The 24,381-nt window shown below is 35.2% G+C and overlaps 1 protein-coding gene and 2 long non-coding RNA genes across 24 annotated transcripts in view; 2 read left to right on the forward strand and 1 right to left on the reverse strand.

The window, feature by feature from the left end:
• Positions 1–2,739: 2,739 nt before the first annotated feature.
• Positions 2,740–24,381, forward strand: part of LOC125816918 (uncharacterized) — a 34,230-nt gene continuing 12,588 nt past the window's right edge. The window contains exon 1 of the long non-coding RNA XR_007442247.1: positions 2,740–2,830. This is a non-coding gene — a long non-coding RNA (uncharacterized LOC125816918). The remainder of the gene's footprint in view (positions 2,831–24,381) is intronic.
• On the reverse strand, positions 4,204–24,324 carry LOC125816893 (auxin-responsive protein SAUR21-like). 22 transcript variants are annotated; one of them, XR_007442245.1, is made up of 12 exons: positions 24,212–24,324; positions 24,033–24,125; positions 23,825–23,959; positions 23,526–23,574; positions 13,714–13,794; positions 12,895–12,946; positions 12,640–12,785; positions 12,196–12,443; positions 11,978–12,106; positions 11,784–11,878; positions 10,211–10,363; positions 5,079–5,762 (listed from the first exon to the last, which is right to left on the reverse strand). XR_007442245.1 is itself a non-coding variant. In XM_049496545.1 (11 exons), exons 8-11 carry the CDS (start codon positions 12,200–12,202, stop codon positions 8,891–8,893), a joined length of 462 nt encoding a protein of 153 aa, XP_049352502.1. In that variant the 5' UTR covers positions 12,203–12,443; positions 12,738–12,785; positions 12,908–12,946; positions 13,714–13,794; positions 23,526–23,574; positions 23,825–23,959; positions 24,033–24,125; positions 24,212–24,317; the 3' UTR covers positions 8,697–8,890. The 22 variants fall into 22 exon arrangements, 21 of the variants coding, with proteins under 21 accessions (XP_049352517.1, XP_049352518.1, XP_049352511.1 ...); XM_049496545.1 differs by lacking the exons at positions 5,079–5,762; positions 10,211–10,363 and adding an exon at positions 8,697–9,147 and having other exon boundaries at positions 12,004–12,106; positions 12,738–12,785; positions 12,908–12,946; positions 24,212–24,317; XM_049496546.1 differs by lacking the exons at positions 5,079–5,762; positions 10,211–10,363 and adding an exon at positions 8,697–9,147 and having other exon boundaries at positions 12,004–12,106; positions 12,196–12,503; positions 12,738–12,785; positions 12,908–12,946; positions 24,212–24,317.
• LOC125816917 (uncharacterized) overlaps positions 4,967–24,381 on the forward strand; it is a 31,138-nt gene continuing 11,723 nt past the window's right edge. The window contains exons 1-2 of the long non-coding RNA XR_007442246.1: positions 4,967–5,058; positions 7,863–8,166. This is a non-coding gene — a long non-coding RNA (uncharacterized LOC125816917). The remainder of the gene's footprint in view (positions 5,059–7,862; positions 8,167–24,381) is intronic.

A 24,381-nucleotide genomic window follows, 5' to 3' on the forward strand; every position in this document is an offset into this window, starting at 1 on the left:
GTGGAATGGAATGGAAAAACCCACCACCGGGGTATGTCTGTCATCGATGCAAGGTGCCTGGGCATTTCATTCAGCATTGCCCTACAAATGGTGACCCCAATTATGACATCAAGAAAGTAAGTGCAAGTGTTGCTGTTTTGATGGCAGCTTTTACTAAGGAGGTTGAGGGATCTTCTTCTTCATCGTCTTCTAAGCGTTCCTATACAGATATACCACCAGAGCTTCACTGCCCATTGTGTAAAGAATTAATGAAAGATGCAGTTATAGCAAGCAAATGTTGTTTTAGTAGTTTCTGCAATAAATGCATAAGGAATCATATTATGTCTAACTCTGTTTGCGTATGTGGGGCTAGAAATATACTTGTTGATGTTCTCTTGCCTAATTTGACTCTAAGAGCCACAGTAAACAGAATCTTACAGTCTAATAGCAGTACTTCTTCAGAGTCTTGTAGGACACGGGTAGAAGAGTTTCCACGAGCTGTTGAAGAAGTAAATATGAAGAAAAGGAAGAAACCAAGTGATGATGTTGCTGCTGTTAACATGCAATGGGGTGTTGAAACTAGAAAATCAGGTTTTAAAGGAGTAAGTGTGAGATGAGCAGCGAGTTTTCAAGTGTAATTACTTATTGAGGGGTTAAAATATATATATACCACATTTTGTAATATTATCGAATTCAATACATTGTTTGTTGTCTCTAATATTCTTCCTTTCAAGTTAGATTAGTAATTTTATCTGTTTGATCACACATAATTTGATATCTCCCCTATATTAGTGACCTTAGAACGCGGCATGCCATCGTATCAAGCAAACTACATTAATTCGAAAACGAAAGTCTTATTTCAAAGCATACTTTGCAAATGAACTAAAACAATGGGTTAGAGATTAGACATTGATGGGAAAATAACCTATAAGACAGAATTGAATACAGAAAACTGGCTTAGACTAGTGCCAGTTTTATCCGTGACGTTCTCCAACGCCTCAGCAGTCTGTTGAAATCTATCCTAATGTAGATACAAAGTCCTATCCAAACAGGCCTTCATCAAAGTTTTCATTTTGAATCCGAAAAATCAATTCTATCCTAACGTAGACTTTAGCACTTGAGAAGCTCCAATTCCCATGTTATAAAGAAATGAAATCATGCAAACAAGAATTCTGAAAAATCAATTGACGAAAGAATGAATCTGAATAGATTTCATTATGTCTTTTTAACATCAGCTACTGAAAATTACATTCAAAAATGGGATCCACGACAAATAGCCCCCTCTATCTAATTTTCAGTAATGTGTATTGAATAGTGAGTCTCTCCTAACTAGAAAGGTTACTTCTTTACAAAATTGTGAAAGGAAAAGCCTCAGAACCTACTCAAGCGAGAAGTAAGATTAATGAACACATCCTCACTACAGGGTATTGTCACACCGCCCATTGGATGATTGAAGCCAAATTCTTGCTCAGCTTGACTAAGCAAGTCTTGAAATAAAGGTTCGCTCAAGAATGAAATGGGGACTACAAATCTCTTCTTTTGCTTCTCCCCCACATAAACAGCAAAATGGCCTTTCGGAACGTCGCCACTAGTAGAAGACTTCTTGATTATACGAGGCATACGGATAGCCATGGTCGTTTAGTTCAATATAGATGAGCAAATAAGGATTGGAAGAATTAGTAAGGAAATCTGAAAGCAGAGAAAGGTTTTTGTATGTTTTCAAGTTTTGGTGAGAGCTGTTATGGTAAACCCTTCTTTGTATGTGTTTATATATCAAGTTGTAGAATTCTACTGATGTGCATTGAATAGTCATTATGTGGGAACCAGCTAAAGACAGTAGCACCGGAAGTATAACATGGTTTTGCCTTCCAACTCTCATGTGTCCACTTATATAAAACTATAAGAGAAAACAAATCAATCATATAGAAGATTCAACTGGTAGAGAGGCATTTGTTGTACTGTTGATTGACAATATCACATGGTTTTGCTACTCAACTCATTGTCAATTATATATGATCTTAGTCATTGCTCTTCCATATCAGCAGCCCCTACATCCCAGTGTTTTTCAGGACAAGATAGACAACAGAAGATTCTTAGAAATCAATTTGATAACATTGAGTCATTGTCAACAGCAGGATCTTTTCAGATCGATCAGAATGATATTAACAGGTAAAATTTACAACAATCTGACCATTTGCTTGGTCCCTCAAGCTAAGTCATTATGTAGGATCAACTTTCCTGATTAAAATAAACCAAGCCATTTCAATAGATTTTGCGAAATGTTTCCAAATAGTAGAGAATACAATGTACTTTTTACTGGCTATCTATATGTCTCTGTCCATGTTATGCAAATCTCCATTAAATTATGAGTCGGTCAAAACTTTATTATTGCTAGAAATTTGAGTTCATATTCAAAAGTATAGATAATATTTCTTATAAAGAGTTCATAAAGTGTAATTATCATTTTAACCAATCGAATGAGTTATGCCACTTTAGAGGGACTAGATTGTAGTTCATTCGAGTAGAGCAAAAAATTTCTATTGCAATGAATTGATTACATCAATGTATGGAAGTAAAAAGTTTCATTACTTCAATTTCTTTTGAAGTAGATGTGTCCTTAGTCTACCTAGTGTTTCTTCTAACTCTCTACTGTACACAGTGGAGTTCCTGGCTTACTACAACTATACAAAATTGTGTAACAAAAAATATGGGGACAAGTTTCCTTCTCACTTCCTCAATCGAGATGTGAGATCGGTGAACAAATCCTCACTGCAGGGAATAGTCACACCACCCATTGGATGGTCGAAGCCAAATTCTTCCTCAGCTTGACTAAGCAAGTCTTGAAACAAAGGTTCGCTCAAGAATGATATGGGGATCACAAATCTCTTTTTCTGCATCTCTCCAACATACACAGCAAATGGCCCTTGGGAATATCTCTAGTTGCGGAAGACTTCTTGATCATACGGAGAATAGCCATGATCTCTTAGTTTTAGTATAGATGAGAAAAAAAGGACTGTAAGGGAACTCAAAAGCAGAGAAAGCTTTGATGTTTGGTGAGTGTTGTGGTGGTAGATACCTCTTTGGATATGTTTATATAGGAAATGGCAACTCATGCTGATGTTGTATTGCATAGGAATTTCTGGGCACCAGCAGAAGACAATGGCACTGACGTATCACATGTTCTTGCCTTCCAAGTATTGAAAACTTTGTGGTATTAGTTGAAGAACAATCGGCCCTACCTCTTTTGAAACTTGGAAAGAAGCATTATTCATTACAGAATTTTTAAGAAGTGATGAGAAGTCATAAAATCTCATGATATGTGATGAAGAGCCATTTGGATTGGGCATCACATGGTCATGCCTTCCAACTAGTTGACATGATTAATTGCTTTAGCTCATATAAGATCAAGTTCAATAGGTCCTACATATATTTTCCTATAGGGAACAAAGGATCTCTAAGAATCAAATCCATAAATATTGCTGGTAGCTTATGATGATTTCTAGGAATAAAACATACCCCAGATGCAAACTTTGTGTCCACTTATATAAAAACTATAAGAGAAAAGAAGTCAAAAATATGAAAGATTGACACTGTTTGCACTGTTTATTGACAATAGCACATGAAGTATCACATTGTCTAATGCTCCCTCCATCCCATTTATATGAGGTAATTTGACTCGGCACGGAGTTTGAAAGAAAGGAAGACTTTTAAAACTTGTGGTCCAAAATAAATGTTAGAAATTTGTATGGCTGTAAATCATTCCATTAAGGGTAAAATAGGCATTCTATAGATGAAATGTTAATATAAAAATGTGTCATTCTTTTTGGAAATGTTACTTAATATAGAAAATAGTCAAGCTGTGTTTGCAAATGTACATTAAAATTATGAGTCGTTCAAAACCATAGTATTGGCAGAAATTGGAGTCCATATTCAAGAAAAAGTATAAATATGGAGTATATATTATTAAGAGTTAATCAATTTACATCCAGTTTCTATTGCATTCAGTCAACTGAATCAGTACTTCCACATTACTGCAGAATGGCAGATCTAGTACATGTTGAGTTATACTTCATTGTATGATGGACACTACCAAGTGTATTTGACTTATTTGGAACCACAAAGTGTAATTATTACCAATAGAATGAGTTGTGGCACTTTAGAAGACTAGATTCTGACTAACAAACAATGAGAGTTGAGCAAAAAATTTCTGTTGCAATGAATTGATTACATCAATGTATGGTATAGAATGAAACCATGTAAGTAAGAAGTTTCATTACTTCAATTTCTTTTGAAGTAGAAAAATGTGTCCTTAGTCTACCTAGTGTTTCTTCTAACTCTCAACTGTACACAGTGTCTATCCTGGCTTACTACAACTATACAAAATTGTATAATTACAAAATGGGGACTGGTTTCCTTCTCACTTCCGCAATCGAGATGTGAGATCGATGAACAAATCCTCACTGCAGGGAATAGTCACACCGCCCATTGGATGGTCGAAGCCAAATTCTTCCTCAGATTGACTAAGCAAGTCTTGAAATAAAGGTTCGCTCAAGAATGATATGGGGATCACAAATCTCTTTTTCTGCATCTCCCCAACATACACAGCAAAATGCCCCTTGGGAATATCTCTAGTTGTGGAAGACTTCTTGATCATACGGAGAATAGCCATAATCTCTTAGTTTTAGTATAGATGAGAAAAAAAGAAGGATTGTAAGGTTACTCAAAAGCTGAGAAAGCTTTGATGTTTGCTGAGTGTTGTGGTGGTAGATACCTCTTTGGATATGTTTATATAGGAAATGGCAACTCATATTGATGTGTGTTGAATAGGAATTTGTGGGCACCAGCAGAAGACAATGTCACTGAAGTATCACATGCTCTTGCCTTCCAAGTATTGAAAACTTTGTGGTGTTAGTTAAAGAACAATAGGCCCTACCTTATTTTGAAACTTGGAAAGAGCCATTTGGATTGGACATCAGTTAAAGTCTTAAAGACAATGATATAGTAGTAATCACATGGTCCTGCCTTCCAGCTAGTTGACATGATTAATTGCTTTAGCATATATAAGTTCAAGTTCAATAGGTCCTACACATTTATTTCCTATAGTGAACAAAGGATCTCTAAGAATCAAATCCATAAATATTGCTCGTAACTTATGAGGATATCTAGGAATTAACCATACCCCAGATGCAAACTTTGTGTCCACTTATATAAAAAGGATAAGAGATAAAAAGTTGGCTTATTAAAATTCCGAGCCAGTTAGTCAAAATCAGACGATCAAATAGAAACAGAGGGAGTATTATATATGCAAAAACAATCCATTGGTTAAATAGTTGGCTCCCTAAGTACATAATCTTGTTTGTTATCTTTTACAAATACATTGGTTTCTTCATAAACAAAGATAAATAAGTTGGGATCTTCCTCCATAAATAGCTTACCATCTCTCTATCCAAAACACAACCATTAGTACTTTTTTAGTAGCATTAAGCTCTCAAATTTCTTCAAGAAAACATACAAAAATGGCCATCTGAAAATCAAACAAGTTATCACAAGCTGCAGTTTTGAAGCAAATTATGAATAGGTATTCAAATTTGGGTATGCTGAGATTTATATTTGCTAATGAGTCCAACCAAACAATCCCTAAGAGAAACAATCATTTACAGAAAATGAATTATAAGGAAATTCATGAGAAACCAAAAATGGCCGATAATGCAAAGGACAGAATAGACCTGATCAGTTATATCAGGTGCTGTGCTCGCCACAATCGGAATAAACTTCTTGTCAACCTGTTGGAGATCTTTGGCACCCTCCGGGAAGTTTTTATCAATGGTATCAGGAACCAATGAATCGCCAACAAAATGCAAGACGCCAGAAGTGACACTGAGTACAGTATACTGATTATTAAGATTCTCTGGACTCTGTTCCAGAGCACTGTTCTGTATCTCAATAGGAAAAGGTAAAGTTCATCATCTTAACAAAATAGAGACTATGTGGCATAGGAGTCTTAGAAAGAGACATTGTAATCTCTAATGCATTCATGATTAATAAGAATGCAGCCTAAGATAATCTTCAAAAGTGGGTGAAAGAAATGAAGCTAATTAACTGAAACATGCACTAGGAAAATTCAGCTCTTATTCAGGTCAGAGACTAGTGGCAGGAATGGTTTACCTTCTTTTCACTCCCCATCGCGTGTACATGTGCACTCCCCTTGAGCTTGCAATTTGCTATTCCAGATGTTAACAAGTTCCCTTTTCACACTTGGCCTGAAGAGAGAAACATCAGGTCGTGTTCGTTACTGACATATTTAATTGAGATAATATCTGAAAGAGACCTAATAACCCTCCCAAGAAATTGGATAACACTACCTTTCATCACAGAAGTAACCGTCACCACAACTTGGAGTGAAAGATTGATCACATTGATGGGATGACTGCTGTGGAATCTCCCAGCTGATATCTTCCGCAGAATGATGCAGTCTACTAACTGCTATAGTTTCTGCACGAAGGAAAAGAACATTAATTAGTTGCACAAGTTTTCTGTCATCAAGCTTCTTAACAGTTTACACTTCTATAATGAAACAATAGTGAGTTTCTCAAGGTTCAAATCCCAGAGTTAGGTACTACAATCTGACCATTGCTTGGTCCCTCAAGCTAAGTCATTATGTAGGATCAACTTTCCTGATTAAAATAAACCAAGCCATTTCAATAGATTTTCGCGAAATATTTCCAAATAGTAGAGAATACAATATTTTTTTACTGGCATAATATGTGTCTGTCGATGTTATGCAAATCTCCATTAAATTATGAGTCAGTCAAAACTTTATTATGGCTAGAAATTTGAGTTCATATTCAAAAGAATAGATACTATTTCTTATGAAGAGTTGATAAAGTGTAATTTTCATTTGTACTAATTGAATGAGGCATGCCACTTAAGAGGACTAGATTGTAGTTCATTCTGATTAACAAACCATGAGAGTTGAGCAAAAAAATTCTATTGCAATGAATTGATTACATCAATGTACGGAAGTAAAAAGTCATTACTTCAATTTCTTTTGAAGTAGAAAAATGTGTCCCTTAGTCTACCTAGTGTTTCTTCTAACTCTCAACTTTACACAGTGGAGTTCCTGGCTTACTACAACTATCCAAAATTGTGTAACAAAAAAATGGGGACTAGCTTCCTTCTCATTTCCTCAATCGAGATGTGAGATCGATGAACAAATCTTCACTGCAGGGAATAGTCACACCGCCCATTGGATGTTCGAAGCCAAATTCATCCTCAGCTTGATTAAGCAAGTCTTGAAATAAAGGTTCGCTCAAGAATGATATCGGGATCACAAATCTCTTTTTTTGCGTCTCCCCAACATACACAGCAAAATGGCCTTTGGGAATATCTCTAGTTGCGGAAGACTTCTTGATCATACGGAGAATAGCCATGATCTTTGAGTTTTAGTATAGATAAGAAAAGAAAAAGAATTAGTATTAAGGAACTCAAAAGCAGAGAAAACTTAGAATACTTTAAAGTTTGCTGAGTGTTGTGGTGATAGATAACTCTTTGGATATGTTTATATAGGAAATGGCAACTCATATTGATGTGTATTGAATGGAATTTGTGGGCACCAGCAGAAGACAATGTCACTGAAGTATCACATGCTCTTGCCTTCCAAGTTTTGAAAACTTTGTGGTATTAGTTGAAGAACAATAGGCCCTACCTTTTTTGAAACTTGGAAAGAAGCATTATTCATTACAGATTTTTTAAGAAGTGATGAGAAGTCATAAAATCTCATGATATGTGATGAAGAGCCATTTGGATTGGGCATCACATGGTCATGCCTTCCAACTAGTTGACATGATTAATTGTTTTAGCTCATATAAGATCAAGTTCAATAGGTCCTACATATATTTTCCTATAGGGAACAAAGGATCTCTAAGAATCAAATCCATAAATATTGCTGGTAGCTTATGATGATTTCTAGGAATAAAACATACCCCAGATGCAAACTTTGTGTCCACTTATATAAAAACTATAAGAGAAAAGAAGTCAAAAATATGAAAGATTTCACTGGTCGACACTGTTTATTGACAATAGCACATGAAGTATCACATTGTCTTGTTGCCCAACTCATTGTCTAATATATATGATCTTAGCCATTAATCTTGAATAGCAGCAGACCCCAGTGTTTTTCATGACAAGGTACAGAACAGACTATCTTTAGAGATCAAATTGATAAATTTACTGCAATAGCTGACAACTTGTACGATCAACTTTCCGGATTAGAATAACCCTTGTTATTTCAATAGATTTTGAAAAGTGTTACCAAATAGTAGAAAATAAAAATGTTTATTGACCATCAACATGTCTGTGTTTGCAAATGTACATTAAAATTATGAGTCGGTCAAAACCTTGGTCTTGCAGAAAATTGAGTCCATATTCAAGAAAAGTATAAATATGGAGTATATATTATTAAGAGTTAAATCAATTTACATCCAGTTTCTATTGCATTCAGCTGAACTCAGTACTTGCACATTGCTGCAGAATGGCAGATCTAGTACATGTTGAATTATACTTCATTGTATGATGGACACTATCAAGTGTATTTGACTTCATTTGGAACCACAAAGTGTAATTATTACCAATAGAATGAGTTGTGGCACTTTAGAAGTCTAGATTCTGACCAACAAACTATGAGAGTTGAGCAAAAATTTTCTATTGTAATGAGTTGATTACATCAATGTATGGTATAGAATGAAACCATGTAAGTAAAAAGTTCCATTACTTCAATTTCTTTTGAAGTAGAAAAATGTGTCCTTAGTCTACCTAGTGTTTCTTCTAACTCTCAACTGTACACAGTGTCTATCCTGGCTTACTACAGCTATACAAAATTGTGTAATTAAAAAAATGGGGACTGGCTTCCTTCTCACTTCCGCAATCGAGATGTGAGATCGATGAACAAATCCTCGCTGCAGGGAATAGTCACACCACCCATTGGATGGTCGAAGCCAAATTCTTCCTCAGATTGACTAAGCAAGTCTTGAAATAAAGGTTCGCTCAAGAATGATATGGGGATCACAAATCTCTTTTTCTGCATCTCCCCAACATACACAGCAAAATGACCCTTGGGAATATCTCTAGTTGCAGAAGACTTCTTAATCATACGAAGAATAGCCATGATCTCTTAGTTTTAGTATAGATGAGACAAAAAGAAGGATTGTAAGGTTACTCAAAAGCAGAGAAAGCTTTGATGTTTGCTGAGTGTTGTGGTGGTCGATACTTCTTTAGATATGTTTATATAGGAATGGCAACTCATATTGATGTGTGTTTAATAGGAATGTGTGGGTACCAGCAGAAGACAATGGCACTGTAGTATCACATGCTCTTGCCTTCCAAGTATTGAACACTTTGTGGTGTTAGTTAAAGAACAATAGGCCCTACCTTATTTTGAAACTTGGAAAGAGCCATTTGGATTGGACATCAGTTAAAGTCTTAAAGACAATGATATGTTAGTAATCACATGGGCCTGCCTTCCAGCTAGTTGACATGATTAATTGCTTTAGCAATAGGTCCTCATATATTTTCCTATAGGGAACAAAGGATCTCTAAGAATCAAATCCATAAATATTGCTGGTAGCTTATGAGGATATCTAGGAATTAACCATACCCCAGATGCAAACTTTGTGTCCACTTATATAAAAAGGATAAGAGATAAAAAGTTGGCATATTAAAATTCCGAGCCAGAGGGAGTATTATATATGCAAAGAACAATCCATTGACCATTGGTTAAATAGTTGGCTCCCTAAGTACATAATCTTGTTTGCTATCTTTTACAAGTACATTGGTTTCTTCATAAACAAAGATAAATAAGTTGGGATCATCCTCCATAAATAGCTTCCCATCTCTATATCCCAAACACAACCATTTGTATTTTTTTAGTAGCATTAAGCCCTCAAATTTCTTCAAGAAAACATACAAAAATGGCCCTCAGAAAATCAAACAAGTTATCACAAGCTGCAGTTTTGAAGCAAATTATGAATAGGTATTCAAATTTGGGTATGCTGAGATTTATATTTGCTAATGAGTCCAACCAAATGATCCCTAAGAGAAACAATCATTCAAGTAAATGAATTATAAGGAAATTCGTGAGAAACCAAAAATGGCCGATAATGCAAAGGACAAAATAGACCTGATCAGTTACATCAGGTGCTTTGCTCGCCACACTCGGAATAAACTTCTTGTCAACATGTTCGAGAACTTTGGCACCCTCCGGGCAGTTTTTATCAATGGTATCAGGAACCAATGAATCGCCAACAAAATGCAAGACGCCAGAAGTGACATTGAGTATAGTATCTAGATTCTTATGATTCTCTGTTCCAGAACTGCTCTGCATCTCATACTGGAAAAGGTAAAAGTCCATCATCTTGTCCATATAGCTAAGGTACTCAACTGTAATCTATGGACGGAAGTCCCTCCATTTTGTCCCAGAATCCAAGAAACTTTGAATAAACATAAGCAAGATCCCTACAAAGCTAATGAAGGTTGTGGAAGCTTACTGTAGGAGCTATATATGGTCTGGGATTAATGTGATAACCAAGAAGGCCTTGGTGTCCTGGGAGAGAGTTTGTACCCCTAAATCCATAGGTGGACTAAATCTCATCAATCTCAACTTATGGAATAGAGCGGCAATCGCAAAAAATCACTGGGACCTTGCTCACAAGTTGGATAAGCTATGGATAAGGTGGATCCACTCTTATTATATAAAATATCAGCATATCAATACTATGCCTATTCCACAACAAGCTTCCTGGTTGGTAAGGAAGATAATTTAAGTAAGGACTGTGATAGACCAGAGTCAAATAGTTCCCAAAGGAACTAGCAGTATCATCAGGCAAATGTATATCCAGCTTATTGGCCAACAACCAAGAATCGAATGGAAATGTTTTATGTTTAAAAATGACCCAAGTGGCAAAGCCATATTCACTATGTGGCTGCAGTTTCAGAATAGATTACTCACCGGCTATAGACTGTCGAGTTGGGGAATGGATGTGGGAAACACTGGTGTATTTTGCCAGGGACATGATGAAAGTAGAGATCATTTGTTTGCTGAATGTTCCTTCAGTAGAAATGTATGGAGCAGGCTATTGATGTGGCTACACGGTCGACCATACAAAGCAATGACGTGGCAGCAACACTTCACTTGGGCAATGAGGAATGCAAAAGGTAGAACCGTAGAAGCAAGGATTTTTAGAGTGGTTTATGCTGAGACAATCCATGGAGTATGAGGGGGAAGAAACATGCGCATATTTCAGAAAATTACTAAAAGACCTGAAGATATTGCTAGGCACATAGCTTACACCTGTAATGTTCGAGCCAAGATAGGGGCCAAAGCCTTTCTACAAAATTGTAGGTTCTGATACTTGATGATACATCAATGCTATAGAGAAGAGTGTTCGTAGATCGTAGGGGGACTAGGTTCCTAGGGAATAGAGCTAGAAGTTTTTTTTTTAGTTTTTTTTTCCTTCCCTGACACAGCAAGCTGAGTTGCAATGCTGTGGTTTTGTAAAGTTTTACTTGGTGATTAATAAAATATAAAATCCCTTAATTACCAAAAAAAAAAGATGTAATCTGAAAGAGACTGTGTGGCCTAGGAGACTTAGAAAGAGACATCGTAATCTAAAATACTTTCATGATTAATAAGAATGCAATCTAAGATAATCTTGAAAAGTGGATGAAAGAAATGAAGCTAATTAACTAAAACATGCACTAGAAAAGTCAGCTCTTATTCAGGTCAGGAACAAATGGCAGGAACGGTTTACCTTCTTTTGACTCCCCATCGCATGTACTTGTGCAATCCCCTTGAGTTTGTAATTTTCTATTCCAGATGTTAACAAATTTCATTTTAACACTTGGCCTGAATAGAGAAATATCAGGTCGTGTGAATTACTAAAATATTTGATTGAGATAATATCAGAAAGAGACCCAACCCTCCCAAGAAATTTGATAACATTACCTTTCATCAGAGAACACACCCTTTACCACATTTTGGGTGGAAGATTGAGCACATTGATGGGATGACTGAGTGGAAGCTCCGCGCAGATAGCTTCTGCAGAATGATGCAGTCTCCTTACAGCTCTAGATTCTGCACGATAGAAAAGAACATTAATTAGTTGCACATATTTTCTGTCATAGTTGATTATTAACACAAAAAAACACTTGAGGAGAAATTACCTGGCATGAGCACATCATAAACAGTTTAAATGTTGTTATTTCCTGCTGCCTTTCTTGAAGACTCAGTTGTGGCAAAGAACTTCTTCTTGTCTTGGTAAAATGGAGGAACTGAATGACTTCTTCTACTCTTCTTCTTCCTTATAAGCTCATCTGTTTTACCTCGATTTCCAGCGTCAATCCATTTATGTGAGTCCCCATCCACCCTAGAGGAGAACATAGCTCGTGGTAGCAACTAATTTTAAGATTCTCTTCACCAAGAGAAAGCATATGTGTCAAATCATCTCAATCATAATAGAATTAAGAAGGACCTGAACTATAAACATCCCATGGATCAAGTCCCCTATACTGGCCATACCAGTTTGCCCACTTACAAGTAAAACCGCAAACCAAAAAATGAAAGAACACCCGTAAAAAGATACTAATAAACACAAACCATCAAACAACCTATCAGTTGAGGAATGCATGCAACCCTATAGACTACGACAACCATTCCAAGTTATGAACATAATCGTTGTCAGTCCAATATTTTGCAAAATGATTACCATATCATTCTCTCCTCAGCATCTGTCCATCTCGTGAGACACCAGATCCTTCAAAAGAAAGTACCAACTTCAGGTGATGAAGTAAAATAATAAATTGAGCAGAATTTTATACATATCAAAATGCATTTAGATCGACGTCAAAGAAACTAATAGTTACCATTGTCATCCACCTTCACAATTCAGGTCCCAATGTCTATAGCAACAGATACCTGGTGGAAAATAGAAACTGGGTTAAAGTTCAACTTAGGAGTACACAACTTATAAGAATAACAAACATAAAAAGAGCAGTCCTACAAGGGAGTAAATCTCATGGAGAAAAGAAAGTGTTGTTATATAAGAATATTCATTTGGAAAAAAAAAAAATGCTTTGATACTAGAATTGAGCATCATACTAAGAGGAGAAAAAGTATATCAATTTTCATATAAAGCATATGCCCTTGTAATCAGAGGTAGCAAAAATAGAAACATAAGAATTCATTGAAGAGCCTCACTGATCAGTGCCTTTTGTGCAAATAGTCCAAGCTATTAAAATTGCATTAAAGCACGACTTGCCATATTCTCAGCAGCCCACATCTATTGATCCTCTAAACATTAACAAAATCAGAAAACATAAAATCCCCCATTCTCTTACATGACACAATTTTACAACTTATAAGAAACAATTGAAATCAGAAAGTCTAGACCATGTTCATTTCAAAGATGAAAATAAGTCTAGACCATGTAAAAGAAAATGACCACTGAGGGTGTATACGGAAGTCTGTCCAATCGGGTGTCTTCATTCAAAATACTACAAATCACTTCTTATAATTAAACTACTTATTTTTTAAGAATTGTGCCAGTGGGGCCTTCAACAAGAAAAACTCCACATCTTCCCATTCAATGGCTTCATAATTCAGTTATAATTAAACCAAAAACAACACCACGAGTATCTATCATGATTCATGACTTCATAATTCAATTATATAAAAAGGTTCACCTCCATGTGCCGATCACTTTCATCTTTGCCAGTGAAAGAAAGGCCAGCATCTTCAAATTGCTGCACCATATCAGGATCCACCTACATAGCACAGGATAAGTTTTTAGCATACATCCCTTACTAAAGAAATCACATTTTATGGTCTACATATAATTATTAAACCAGTCCACCTAGATGTGCAATAGTTACACCACAGTTCCAAATTTAAAGAAAAAAAAAAATGCCTCTCATATGCAAAGCTCCGGTTGCCAAATCTGAGAAAAGATATAGTTAAGCCACTTGGTAATATCAATGGGAGAAATCCTCCAGAATGGCTTCAGAAACTTAACAACAAGCATGCCCAATGTATGCAAAAACAATCTATTAGGAATTTCAAGAAAACCAGAGAGAAAAGCCAAAGAACCATATCATTTTAAAAAATACTTGGTCAGAAATCAAAAAGTCAATAAACAAAGTGTAGAAAAGATGACTTATCACATCTCTTTATCCATCAATTTGGGGCTGCATAGGTTCACTGTTTAAACACCAGGACCTGAGAGTTATCCTCAAAGTTCGAATGCACCAACACTTGCATTCAATTTATTAAGGGAACTCAAGATGAATTCCAAACCCACTAGACAACAGCAGGTCATCCTCACTGCATGTAAATGAACAAAATCTAAGGAATTAGACAGGAAATCCTTAAGTTAGGTGGTGTATTAAAGACGAACCTTTCAATATCAACAATTTTGAAGGAGGCACTGCGATGCGCAAGGGAGATTCTTAGCAGAGACTCTTTTGGAGAATGCAAGACCCTACTTGGACTTCAAGATTATATATGCACACCAAAAGATCAATCAGATCAGAGTACAGCTTTAGAAGTAAAGTATGTAAAGCAATATTTTTTACTTGTTTGATTTTGAGAAAACTAGAAGAACTTGGAGTGCATTTGCTTCCTTCGAACAGGTAAGTTGTAAAATACATCACAAACAATTACTGCAAAAAGAAAAAACCCTAGAAATTTCCTTATTAGCCGGCAGCAGTCAACTCAATTATCAGGTAGGCTTATACAAAATCACCTGTTATACCAACATCTTGTCTATAATCATCAATTCCAAGGTACAAAACACTTCCCATCCTGTTAACAATGGCCAGATAAAACTTCAAAGACCAGGTTAGTAGTTTTATACCTATCCTAATGTCGACTACTTACTATAACTCAAAAGAAATTTACCTTCAAAACCTTACAATATCTATTAGGCCTCCCATGAGATTTGGTAACAATTCCAACAAAGAAATATCAGAAATAGAGCTCAGAACCAACTTGTCACCACAAGATATTCTTGAAAAACACATCAAAATAGCTTCATCAGTATCAATGGTGCCAGTAAAGGGAGTTAAATGCTGCACATAATCTCTGCCAAATTGATTGCATATCTACCATGGAACAAAAATGAACAAGTGACATGTTTTTCTTTTTTTGTGGCGATTAGTCAAACCAATCCTCTCTTAACCTACATATGGTACAACAAAGTAGGGGCAGGTGATGACCAGCACTTTCAACAAATAGCATGTCATTGAAGTCAATAGTTTCCTATCCAGTTCATAGCAGAATGTCTACAGAATCAGACAATGTAATCAGTTGAAACAAAATTCAGTAATCCTAAAAAGTGCAACAGTTCTCAAGTTTGATCTAGTCCATGGTCTGCAGTCGAAAACTAAGAGAAACCAGATGCAGTCCTCTGGTTACATGTGCTCCCACTTCCTCCACTCATCAAAGAGATATAAGAATTTTGTCACTTCCTCAGAGCCTATTAGAGCTTTTCCTTAACCCCCTCATTCTAATTAATGATTTATAGTATTTATTAAAACTGTTGGAACATTAGTGTAGGTGTTAAATGTTCAAATGAAGTTACTTCCTCTAAGATCCAAGATTAATATATTTCTCTTTTTTATGACTCCAAAGAATAGAAAAGATACTAACTCAGTAACTCTAATAGAAAAGATAATAACTCAGTAACTCTAACCTGAAGGAGGTAAGTTGATATCTTTTGACAGAAAGGATACATAAAAAAGTATACTCATTCAAACTACTACAAATCAAAGTTAGGCTACAATTTTCCATTTTTAAGAAACAATCAAAAGTCAAAAAGTCTACAATTGAGTGTCTTCATTCAAAATATTACAAATCACAACTTACTTATAATTAAACAAATTAATTTTTTTATATAGTTGCGCAGTGGGTCCTTCAAGAACAACTCCACGTTCTTTTTTTCAATTCCAGTTTCTCAGTTAAAAAAATTCTTGAACATCCTTAACATACACTGACAGGATGAAAACATAACTTGCTTTTAAAAAAAAAAAATCTTGAAAAAAACAACTTCTTGAAATTTTCTTAAAAGTTCAACATGTAAAATCGATTTCTTGAATTCCAACATCCAAAATTGAGTTCTTTGGAAGAATATCAAGATAATGAGAAGAGTACCAATAGATAGATCAATTGATTTAGGGTTTAGGGTTTCAATCGGACATCATCACTTGAACCATCAAGAACACCAACAAGTTCAACGAACGTTTCTTAAAAATTAAACGCATAATCGAATTCTTGAATTTTCCTCCTTTTTAATGGAAGAATGCCCATGAATCGTGATAGATTTTCCGATAGGCCGGTAGCTTAAAAGTTCCGACTCTTTTTTAATAGGCAGTCGGAGCAGTGATGGGGTGAGTTCTTAAATGCGCACTAGGTACTCTATTTTATAAGTTATCGAACCAGTTAATACACGCGGCTGAAAAATAGAACGCGGAAAAATAACTACTTAATCCTACCAAATAGTACTAATAAATATATTATTTTTAGTAAATTATCTTATTCTAGTACTTAATTTTTTATGTTTTTTTAATAAGAAAAAATTATTCATTGAATGTGAAATTTGTTATTATCATCGTATAAAACTTATGTTCATAGACCAGACATGAACATAGTGGTTTTGAATGGTTATCCCCATAACAAAATATTGGACCAAAAAAAGGCCTCTCCTTGTTAACTTTGAAATTCAATACGATTAGTAATAAATAATTTCACCTTTTAATTTCACCCACAGTATTTTTGAATTTTTTTTTCTACAGAATTCTCTCAAAACAAACCCTAACATAAGCACATTTCATAAAAACAAATCCAAAGACCCACATTCATTTCCCAACCCCAAAACAAATTAAAACATAAATCCCAACAAAGTATCTCACCTTAAATTCCTCAGAGGTATTTGATGGCTCCCAAGTCAAGTCATATAAAGATTTTGGACAGTTTAGGTTCAACAAAAATAAGGATATATCTGAGATCTACTTTGCTTCTCAATGTTAGAAGCACTGTCAAAACACATAGCTATATTGTTAAGTAATTTATGTATTGGAGAGAAAAAAAAAAGAGAGACATACCAAATATTAGCCTTAAATCAAGTCAAGGAGAATCCATAATGTTGAGAGTGTGAAACACGGCTAATGATAATAAACAAAATTTAAATGTTGAATAATACTTCTACTTAACAGTTATGGTTATCATGTCAAAAACAGAAACGAACTCAAATTATAATTTTATCTAATTAAAATTATATACTTATAAAACTTATATTATTTAACTTGTGCAAAATTTTAATAGAAAGTTATATACTTATAAGATTATAAATTAATATTTATACATATTAAATTAAATATAAGAATAGTTGTATATTAGATTCGTAGTAGAACTGTAGAAGAAAAGTGTCCACGAGAAGACTTTAGTATTTAGGATTACATAGACTCAGTGCTTCAGAAGCTCCAATTCCGCTGTTATAAAGAAATGAAATCAAGCAAAAAAAATTCTCAAACAAGAATTCAGTTGGCGATCTGAACAGATTTCATTTGCTAAAAAATGTGGTGTATGTCTTTTTGACATCAGCTACAGAAAATTACATTCAACAATTGGGACTAGGACAAATAGCCCCCTCTATCTAATTTTCAGTAATGTGTATTGAATAATGAGTCTCTCCTAACTACAAAGGTTACTTCTTTACAAAATTGTGAAACGAAAAGCCTCAGAACCTATTCAAGGGAGAAGTAAGATTAATGAACACATCCTCACTACAGGGAATTGTCACACCTCCCATTGGATCATCAAAGCCAAATTCTTTCTCAGCTTGACTAAGCAACTCTTGAAATAAAGGTTGGCTCAAGAATGAAATGGGGATCACAAATCTCTTCTTTTGCTTCTCCCCAACATAAATAGCAAAATGGCCTTTCGGAACGTCTCCAGCTGTAGAAGTTTTCTTGATCATACGAGGCATACGGATTGCCATGGTTGTGTAGTTCAATATAGAGCAAACAGTTCTTTGATTCACACATTTCTTGGCCAAGATTCAGTATGATCAAACAAATACAACTGACGATCATAATAATGTTCCTGATAGGAAATAAAATCCTTGTATACAAAAAGAAAGTTCATATGTGTGATGGAAGAGACAGATGACACACTAATGATTTAGGCAATAACACATCTCATTATTTTGGTCCAGAAAAAATTCATATTTAATTTTCAAGTGTCTTTAGATCTTTTCTTTTGATTATAGACAAAACATATAATATCAACGCAAATCATTCACCTCTCAATTCCACACTTAATCGTTGAAGCATCAAGGTGAAAGAGAAATTTGGTTATAATGGGCAAAACAAGTTTCTTAACAGTTTACACTTCTATAATGAAACAATAGTGAGTTTCTCAAGGTTCAAATCCCAGAGTTGGGTACTGATGTGGGTGATATAATGATCAGAACTCACACAATTTTCTCTCTCATTGAAGTGAAGAGAGAAACAAATTTTCCTTTGGATGATTAAAAAAGGGGAGAGCAAACTATTCGTATCACTAACCCATCAAACAAAACCTAAAGGTGACTACACATTGAAGGCAAATTGTAATAAAACTTGCCAAATGGAACATCTAATCAGCTTGAATTATATTTCTAGATTATTAAGATCAATCCTAGACAAGCATTTCTATTATTGGTAGGGACTACCTCTGCAGATACTCAGATATATACTGTGACGGGTTGATGGCAAGTTGTCTAAAATGCTTATCTATGAAAGGAGACATACCATTGTCATTGTTGATCCAGTAAGAGGGGAAATATTCTCCAGCCCACTGCTACCACAAAGAACTTTTGCTCCACATCCAACTGTATCAGCTGTTCCGACTTCCCACTGCTACCACGGAGAACTTTTGCTCCACATCCAACTGTATCAGATGTTCCGACTTCCGACAGCCTCTTCATCACACAAGACAACTTCTACAGATTCCTCGCTTGCTTGCTTCCAGGAACCTGTGCTAAATTTTCCAGGATAGGGTTTACAAAGAGCTATTTAGAGATGTCAATTTTAACCAGATAGGCTGTATTGAAATCAGAGACAGACTTGACAAAACCATGTTTCCCTGAGGCACCAATTGGGAGTGTGATGTGTTTGAGCATGAAAAATCAATTCTTCAAGTATTTGCTACATGATTACAAATACATTTAGTCATAAAGGTTTGAGTGGAGAAACACTTCGATAGAACTTTTGAAACCACTATTTAGGCACATTCCAAAAGACAGGTCAAAATTATGTTTAGGTTCAGTTTGAAAAATTTGGTGCAAAGTTCTTTATAAGATAGTAAGCCGACCACTCATGGGATGCTCACGAATTTTTTATACTCCAAGCAGGTACTTCAAACTTCCAAATAAATGGCAATATGTCTCCTTCCTTGAGTAACCTCAATGAGACAAAGAGTAAAATGGTGACATAATTTTTCAAGCTCTTCCAGAATTAACGCCAAATACAAAAAAATTGGGAACAAGCAGTCCTCTTTTCCCATCTTATATATGGCAGGAATTCCAAAATCATATGTGATAACAACTTCATGTTTAACAGAAGTTTCTATACCATTTTCAGCAATGTTAAGGATTAACATCTTGAAACTTGGTCCCGAGCAAAGTATCTGGTGACGGAGGAGATGGTTCTGGACTAAAAAACGGCAGGCCAGAACCATAATTTTCAGTCTGTTTAAAGAGGTCCATAAGATGATCGTCTTCATCTAAAATGAACTTGGTTAATAAAGATTTTTCTGAATCTCCTGACAAATTTTGACCACATTAGTTATACTAAACTCCCAAAATACACAGAACATTAGACTAACACCCAAAAAAACAGAATCTGTATAATCAAGAAAACAACCATTTTCTTATGAAACACATGCACAAGAATCTTGTTAGCTACTAGAGTATTTCCTTAAACATGAATGATGTCATAAATAGTTTTCCAAATTAAGTTGGAAGCTATTTGAGTTTCAAGTCCTCATAATTCAAAAAGAGAGAACCTCTACCATTGACTTGTTACTGATGGTATTAGAACAAAAAAAGCTCATTCCTTAGAAGTAACAATTCATAATTCACTTGCAATAATCAACCCAATTAAAACATGAAATGGACCTTAAGAGACAATGCACACAAACGAAACTAGAAAGCCTTAAACCCTCAAAAATCCTTCTTGCTATCAACAAGATGGAGCACAGAACTGATAAAAACTGTGCTATTGATACCTCAGAATGGACTAACTACCCTGAGAAAAAATGCTTGTCATGCTTTGTTTTCCCATAATTAGACAGCCATATATCCTTCAGAGGGAGGAATAGGAATGTTGAAGAGAATAAGATATAAAGTATTGTAAAAGGTCTGAGAATGTAGGTGAGCAACTAATCCTGTATTAACAACTACAGTACCTTTCTCTTTTAAAGACTGATTTGCAAATGGTTTACATGTACTTACACTTATTGAATGTAATGTTACCGAAAGAAGAGTGACAGATGTTGGCTGCTTGTGAATCAGATTTAAGGTAACTGCTTTAACCAAAACATACAACTTCATGCTCAGAGTTAGTTTAACTTTAATGAATGTTGCAAAATTTAGTGCAATGGGATTTCTGGTAAATGGCAATTTTATCAAGTTCCATAGACTCTTGCATAAGTCATAAGGATATTAATAATGAACAGTTAAATACCGCCAACCAAATGATGCATTAGTCTTGTTGAGCTTATTTTTCTTATGTGGCTAACTGACTGCTACATATTTATGCAGATATTACTTCTTCTTACGCGGCCAAAAAATGTTATACTATTTATGCACAAGTTTATGCTGAGATTTTATTTGCTAATGAGTCCAACCAAATGATCCCTAAGAGAAACAATTGTTTAAAGTAAGTGCATTTTAAGGAAAATCATGAGAAACCAAGAATGATCATATGGACTATGCAAAGGCCCGAATAGACCTTATCAATTATATGTGTTGTGTTCGCAACAATCAGAATAAACTTCTTATCAACCTGTTGGGGAACTTTGGCACCCTCAAGGCAGTTTTTATCAATTGTATCAGGAACCAATGAATCGCCAACAAAATGCAAGACGCCAAGTGACATTGAGTATATTATCCAGATTCTTAAGATTCTCTGTTCCAGAACCGCTCTGCATCTCATACTGAAGAAGTTGCAGAAACATCCAAGATATAGTTAAGGTACTCAACTGTAATCTCTGGATGAAAGTCCCTCCATTTTGCCCCAGAATCTAAGAAACTTTGAATAAACATAAGCAAGATGTAATTTGAAAGAGACTGTGTGGCCTAGGAGACTTAGAAAGAGACATTGTAATCTATACTGCTTTCATGATTAATAATAATGCAATCTAAGATAATCTTGAAAAGTGGATGAAAGAAATGAAGCTAATTAACTAAAACATGCACTAGAAAAATTCAGCTCTTATTCAGGTCAGGAACAAATGGCAAGAACGGTTTACCTTCTTTTGACTCCCCATCGCGTGTACTTGTGCAATCCCTTTGAGTTTGTAATTTGCTATTCCAGATGTTAACAAATTTCATTTTAACACTTGGCCTGAAGAGAGAAATATCAGATCGTGTGAGTTACTAAAATATTTGATTGGGATGATATCAGAAAGAGACCCAACCCTCCCAAGAAATTAGATAACATTACCTTTCATGAGAGAATACATCCTTACCACATTTTGGGTGGAAGATTGAGCACATTGATGGGATGACTGAGTGGAAGCTCCGAGCAGATAGCTTTTGCAGAATGATGCAGTCTCCTTACAGCTCTATATTCTGCATGATGGAAAAGAAAATTAATTAGTTGCACATATTTTATGTCATAGTTGATTATTAACACAAAAAAACACTCGAGGACAAATTACCTGGCATGAGCACATCATGAGCAGTTTAAATGTTGTTACTGCCTGCTGTTTTACCTCGATTTCCAGCATCAATCCATTTATGCGAGTCCCCATCCACCCTAGAGGCGAGCATAGCTCGTGGTAGAATATAATTCTTAAGATTCTCTTCACCATGAGACTGCATATGTGTCAAATCATCTCAATCATAATAGAATTCAGAAGGACCTGAACTATAAACATCCCCATGGATCATGTCCCCTATACTGGCCATCCCAGTTTTGCCCAATTACAAGTAAAACCGTAAAACAATAAATAAAAGAACGTCAGTAAAAAGATACTAACAAACACAAACCGTCAAACAACCTTTCAGTTGAGTAATGCATGCAACCCTATCGACAACCATTCCAAGTTATGAACATACTAGTTGTCAGTCCAATATTTTGCAAAATGATTACCATATCTTTCTCTCCTCAGCATCAGACACCAGATCCTTCAAAAGAAAGTACAACTTCAGGTGATGAAGTAAAATAACTAATTGAGCAGAATTTTATGCACAACAAAATGCACTAGATCAATGTCAAAGAAATTAATACTTACCATTGTCATCCACCCTAATAATTCAGGTCCCAATGTCTATAGCAACAGATACCTGGTGGAAAATGGAAACTGGGTTAAAGTTCAACCTAGAAGTACACAACTTATAAGAATAACAAACATAAAAAGAACAGTCCTACAAGGAAGTAAATCTCATGGAAAAAAGGAAGTGTTGTGATTTAAGAATATTCATTTGAAAAAAAAATACTTCAATACTAGAATTGAGCATCATACTAAGAGGAGAAAAGGTATATCAATTTTCATATAAAGCATATGCCGTCGTAATCATAGGTAGCAAAACATAGAAACATAAGAATTCATTGAAGAGCCTCACTGATCAGTGCCTTTTGTGCAACTAGTCCAAGCGATCAAATTGCATTAAAGCACGAATTGCCATATTCTCAGCAGCCCACATCTATTGATCCTCAAAATATTAAAAAAATCAGAAAACATAAAATCCTCCTTCTCTTACATGACACAATTTTCAACTTTTAAGAAACAATCAAAATCAAAAGTCTAGACCACGTAAAAGAAAATGACCACTAAGGGTTTATACGAAAGTTTGTCCAATCGAGTGTCTTCATTCAAAATACTACAAATCACAACTTCTTATAATTAAAAATACAGATATTTTTTTTAGAGTTGTGCCAGTGGTGCCTTCAACAAGAAAAACTCCACATCTTTCCATGGCTTCATAATTCAGTTATAATTAAACCAAAAACAACACCACGAGTATCTATCATGACTTCATAATTCAATTATATAAAAAGGTTCACCTCCATGTGGCAAACACTTTCATCTTTGCCAGTGAAAGAAAGGCCAGCATCTTCAAATTGCTGCACCATATCAGGATCCACCTACATAGCACAGGATAAGTTTTTAGCATACATCCCTTACTAATGATATCACATCTTATGGTCTACATATGATTATTAAACCAGTCCACCTAGATGTGCAATAGTTACACCACAGTTCCAAATTTAAAGAAAAAAAAGTGGTGAACCTCATATCTATGACGGTGCCTCTCATCTGCAAAGCTCTGGTTGCCAAATCTAAGAAAAGATATAGTTAAGCCACTTGGTAATATCAATGGGAGAAATCCTCCAGAATGGCTTCACAAACTTATCAACAAGCATGTCCAATGTATGCAAAAACAATCTATTAGGAATTTCAAGAAAACTAGAGAGAGAAAACAAATAACCATATCATTTAAAAAATACTTGGTCAGAAATCATAAGGTCAATAAACGAAGTGTAGAAAACAATTTGGGGCTGCATAGGTTCACTGTGTAAACACCAGGACCTGAGAGTATCCTGGAACTTTGAATGCACCAACACTTGTATTCAATTTGTTAAGGGAACTCAGATGAATCCCAAACCCACTAGACAACAGCGGCAAGGAGAAGGAGAAGCAAATGTGCAAAGCAGGTCATCCTCACTGCATGCAAATGAACAAAATCTAAGGAACTAGACTGGAAATCCTTAAGTTAGGTAGTGTATCAAAGACGGACCTTTCAATATCAACAATTTTGAAGGAGACACTGCGATGCGCAAGGGAGATTCTCAGCAGAGACTCTTTCGGAGAATGCAAGACCCTACTTGGACTTCAAGATTATTATATGCACGTCAAAAAATCAATCAGATCAGAGTACAGCTTTAGAAGTAAAGTATGTAAAGCAATATTTTTTACTTGTTTGATTTTGAGAAAACTAGAAGAACTTGGAATGCATTTGCTTCCTTCGAACTAGTTAGTTGTAAAATACATCACGAACAATTACTGCAAAAAGAAAAAACCCTAGAAATTTCCTTATTAGAAGGCAGCAGTCAACTCAATTATACAAAATCACTTGTTGTACCAAC

This window comes from Solanum verrucosum, unplaced genomic scaffold, assembly GCF_900185275.1.
Source record: "Solanum verrucosum unplaced genomic scaffold, falcon-dt-bn FXZP01000261.1, whole genome shotgun sequence".
Lineage (NCBI taxonomy): Eukaryota > Viridiplantae > Streptophyta > Magnoliopsida > Solanales > Solanaceae > Solanum > Solanum verrucosum.